General features: G+C 30.5%; 1 protein-coding gene across 1 annotated transcript; it reads right to left on the bottom strand.

Moving 5' to 3' along the window:
* Positions 1-321: 321 nt before the first annotated feature.
* On the bottom strand, positions 322-2944 carry LOC127127010 (provicilin). The gene is made up of 6 exons (XM_051056089.1): positions 2591-2944; positions 2267-2442; positions 2012-2092; positions 1582-1905; positions 1029-1329; positions 322-689 (listed from the first exon to the last, which is right to left on the bottom strand). The coding sequence occupies exons 1-6, from the start codon at positions 2880-2882 to the stop codon at positions 547-549; spliced, it is 1317 nt and encodes a 438-aa protein (XP_050912046.1). The 5' UTR covers positions 2883-2944; the 3' UTR covers positions 322-546.
* Between the last annotated feature and the right edge of the window lie 419 nt (positions 2945-3363).

Here is a 3363-nt window from a genome sequence, read left to right as displayed (position 1 = left end):
TTTAATTTATTACTATAGAATTAGATTTACGCGTGCAACTTCTAAGCATAAATTCTATTTAAAAATTAGAGAGTTTATAAAAATTAACAAATTATTTAACATAGTGAAAAAAAATATAAAATTTTGAAGGAGTTTTTAAAACATTCACATGCCAACATTTTTATTTCGACTATCAAATTAATTATGATAAAACAGATATAATTAAATATATAATCCATCGTTTATGTATGATTAAATCATCTATAGTAAGTAGCATAGAGGGGTAGTAGCATAGAGGAGTAGTATATATTCCATAAGAAAAGCATAGTAGGTTAGGCGAGATACAAAACTTATTCTTGGTTTATTTATCCGCGGGATACAAAACTTATTCTTGGTTTATTTATTCATAGTAGAAAAGTGAAACTCGAGTTATAGTTACAAGAGAATGACATTTCATCCTTTGCTCACTATGAGCTATAACTCTTTATAGCATACATGCATAGTATTTTATAACTTATTAAAAGCATCCAGAATTGAAGATAGATGATCCCTTATTTGATGGTTTCTTTACTCTCTTTGCAGAGGCTGAGCATTTGCAAAATAAGATTGTTTTTGATTCTTTAGGAGCCTATCAACCTCATGAGAAGATCCAGGAAATGCAAGCTCTTTAACTGGTCTTTCTACTTGACTTATGACATTGTCTTCCTCACCTTCAAATTTGCAATCACCCAAAAAATTATTACTTAATTAATTTATTTCCTCATTTATTCAAATAGAAGAAAACATATTACCACACACATAAAAAATTAAAAAAATTAATATATTCTACATCTAGTTTATTTCAATTATGGTTTTGGTTTCATATATTCCTCCTAATTTATCACTTTTTAGAAAAAAATATATGTGTTCCTATGTCCGTTTTTGAGTTTAAATATTATATTAATTTTTTTTATTAATGAATAAAAATATTATATAAAATGAAAGCGGCGATCAAGTGTAAGAACACGATTACAATTTTTATAAAGAGGTTAAATAAGAATATAATATACCTGCAAGGAAGTTTCTCTCGTTGTTCTCGGCATTGATACCAAATCCAATCAGATTGAGATCTGAGGAGGCATTTATGGCAACGGGGTGACCTGCTGGAATCACAAAAACATCACCTGGAGACAACTTAGCTCTATACAGTTGCACTTGTTTGCTTGTCTCTTCTTCTTGTTCCTCTTCCTTGTCATTTTCTTTTCCCTGGTTCTCATTTCTTTGACCCACAAGTTCAAAATCTCCTTTTCCTTCGGTAACAGTTACTATCACAATTGCTCTTGAATTGTAGTTTGGCAACAATAAAGATCCCTAAAATTAAATTTGAATATTTTTTAGCTGTAGCTCTCAATTCTCTAAATAGAACATGATATTAAATTTACAAATTTGTTGTCAATGAGATGTAAACTTAGTGATATGAGTTTCTTCTTATAATTTTAAAGAAACAAAATTCAAATCCCCTTAAATTATGTTAAAATGATTATAAGTATCTTTTTACTTAATAATAATATATAGTTTATTGTCTAGTTTATTTGCATATGTTATAAAATAATTTTGTTATACCTCCTTAATATCCACAGAATTGACAAATATGTCCAAGTCTTGAAGTTGTTGATTTTTCTCTGGGGTGATCTCAAAGAATTTGCCAAACTTGTTAGAATAGATAGGATTGCGACTTCTCAAGTTGAATGGTCCAGATTCTGATGATACACTTTTTTTGGAACTGGACTTTGCATTTTTGCTCAATTCCTCAATTTGTTCCCTTGATACTTTGACTATTACATTTTCTTCGTTGATCTCTTGTCTCCTATCCTTAAGACTTCTTCTGTGTTGTGGCTCTTGTTCCTGTTGTTCTAAAAGAACCTTTTCTATCTCCTCGTAATTGGTCTTTATATTTTGAACAGTATATAAAAGGACAAAGTGAATATTTACATAAAGTAAACCAAACTAGTACATGAAAAACGAATAAAGGATGTGTGTGTTGCATGCTTACATTGAAAGCAGCCTCTAGAATATTCTTGCTGAATCCAGATAATAATGATGGTTGATTTTGAGTTCCAGATAATAAGAAAGACTGTTAAAAATTACAAATAAACAATGGTAAGAGTGGACAAACTTTACGATATAATGTGGGAAAATGGAGTCGCAACTGTTGTTGTGATACTATTGTAGATCCCTCTAAAATATTTCATGTGGTTGCATGCAAATAATGTGTAATATGAGAAAAGGTAAGCTTCAACTTTATTACCTGCAATTGACCGGGTTTGTTTACTGGGATGGCGAGATCTAATACTCTAAGATCCTCGTTGTCATCTCGGTTAGCCAAATAAGCAATAGTGCCAGCAGGGAGTTTGATGGCATCACCACGTTCAAGATTGAAGGAGTTTCGATCGTTAGATTTCAACACTGTGAGAGTGGCTTTCCCTGCATATTGCAATTAAGATCATATTTTTATTTTCAACTTAATTTATCTTCACAAAAATCAAATTTATAAAGTAAGAAATATCATTATTTATAAAAAAAACTATTGATGATTAATTTGAAATCTATAAATTGATACGTAATACATTACCACTAAGGACTACAAGGATGAAGTCGGCATCGGTGTATTGTGGAAGAAAAAGGGTGTGAGGTTTGGACTTATATTCTAAAAGACGGTAATTTTGAAGATTTTCAAATATTTTGGAACGTTTGTCAAATTTTTGGAGAAGACGAATGTGACCGTTTTCGTTCTCATAAAGAGTTTGAAATCGGTTAGACTTAAAGATAAAGGGGTTCTCTTGATCGGATCTAGAAGAGACACAAACTGAGGCTAGGAAAGCAATTGCCAACAACATTAACGGTTTGATTGGAGTAGCAGCCATATTGATTTGGATTAATGTGTTACTCTGCTTACTATAGATGAAGAGATGATGGAGTACACTGAAATGAGTGAGTATTTATAACAAATGAATTAAAGCTATAAGATTACCATGCACCAGCATTTGGCCATAGTTTGCCATGCATGTTGACTAGTGTAGAAATGAACAAAATTGAGGTGGCTAATTAAAATGAAAAGAACCGTATATGGTAATGAACATGGGTGGTGGATTTTGTTTGTATTTTATGAACCTAGACATTCTTTTTGGCAAGATCATTTCTATATATAATTTGTCTTGAGCCATTTTTTTATCGTGCCTCGTTTTATTCTTTTTCTTTTGTCTAAAATTGACACTATTAATTTTTTAAAAACCTGAAAATAATCTTATTTTAGTTGTAACTTTGAAAAGAATCTTTAGTAATTTTTAAAGTAATATTTGTTTTTGATTTTAATTAGAGAAACATAAAGACAGGCACTGTTTTGAA

Source organism: Lathyrus oleraceus, chromosome 3 (genome assembly GCF_024323335.1).
Source record: "Lathyrus oleraceus cultivar Zhongwan6 chromosome 3, CAAS_Psat_ZW6_1.0, whole genome shotgun sequence".
Classification (NCBI taxonomy): Eukaryota; Viridiplantae; Streptophyta; class Magnoliopsida; order Fabales; family Fabaceae; genus Lathyrus; species Lathyrus oleraceus.
This window is presented reverse-complemented; position numbering and strand designations above follow the sequence as displayed.

Coding starts and splice junctions, on each gene's coding strand:
- LOC127127010 (XM_051056089.1), bottom strand. CDS start 2,882: ATGGCTGCTACTCCAATCAAACCGTTAATGTTGTTGGCAATTGCTTTC. Junction 2,443..2,590: donor CATCCTTGTAGTCCTTAGTG/GTAATGTATTAC, acceptor TGCAATATGCAG/GGAAAGCCACTCTCACAGTG. Junction 1,330..1,581: donor ATTCTGTGGATATTAAGGAG/GTATAACAAAAT, acceptor ATTTAATTTTAG/GGATCTTTATTGTTGCCAAA.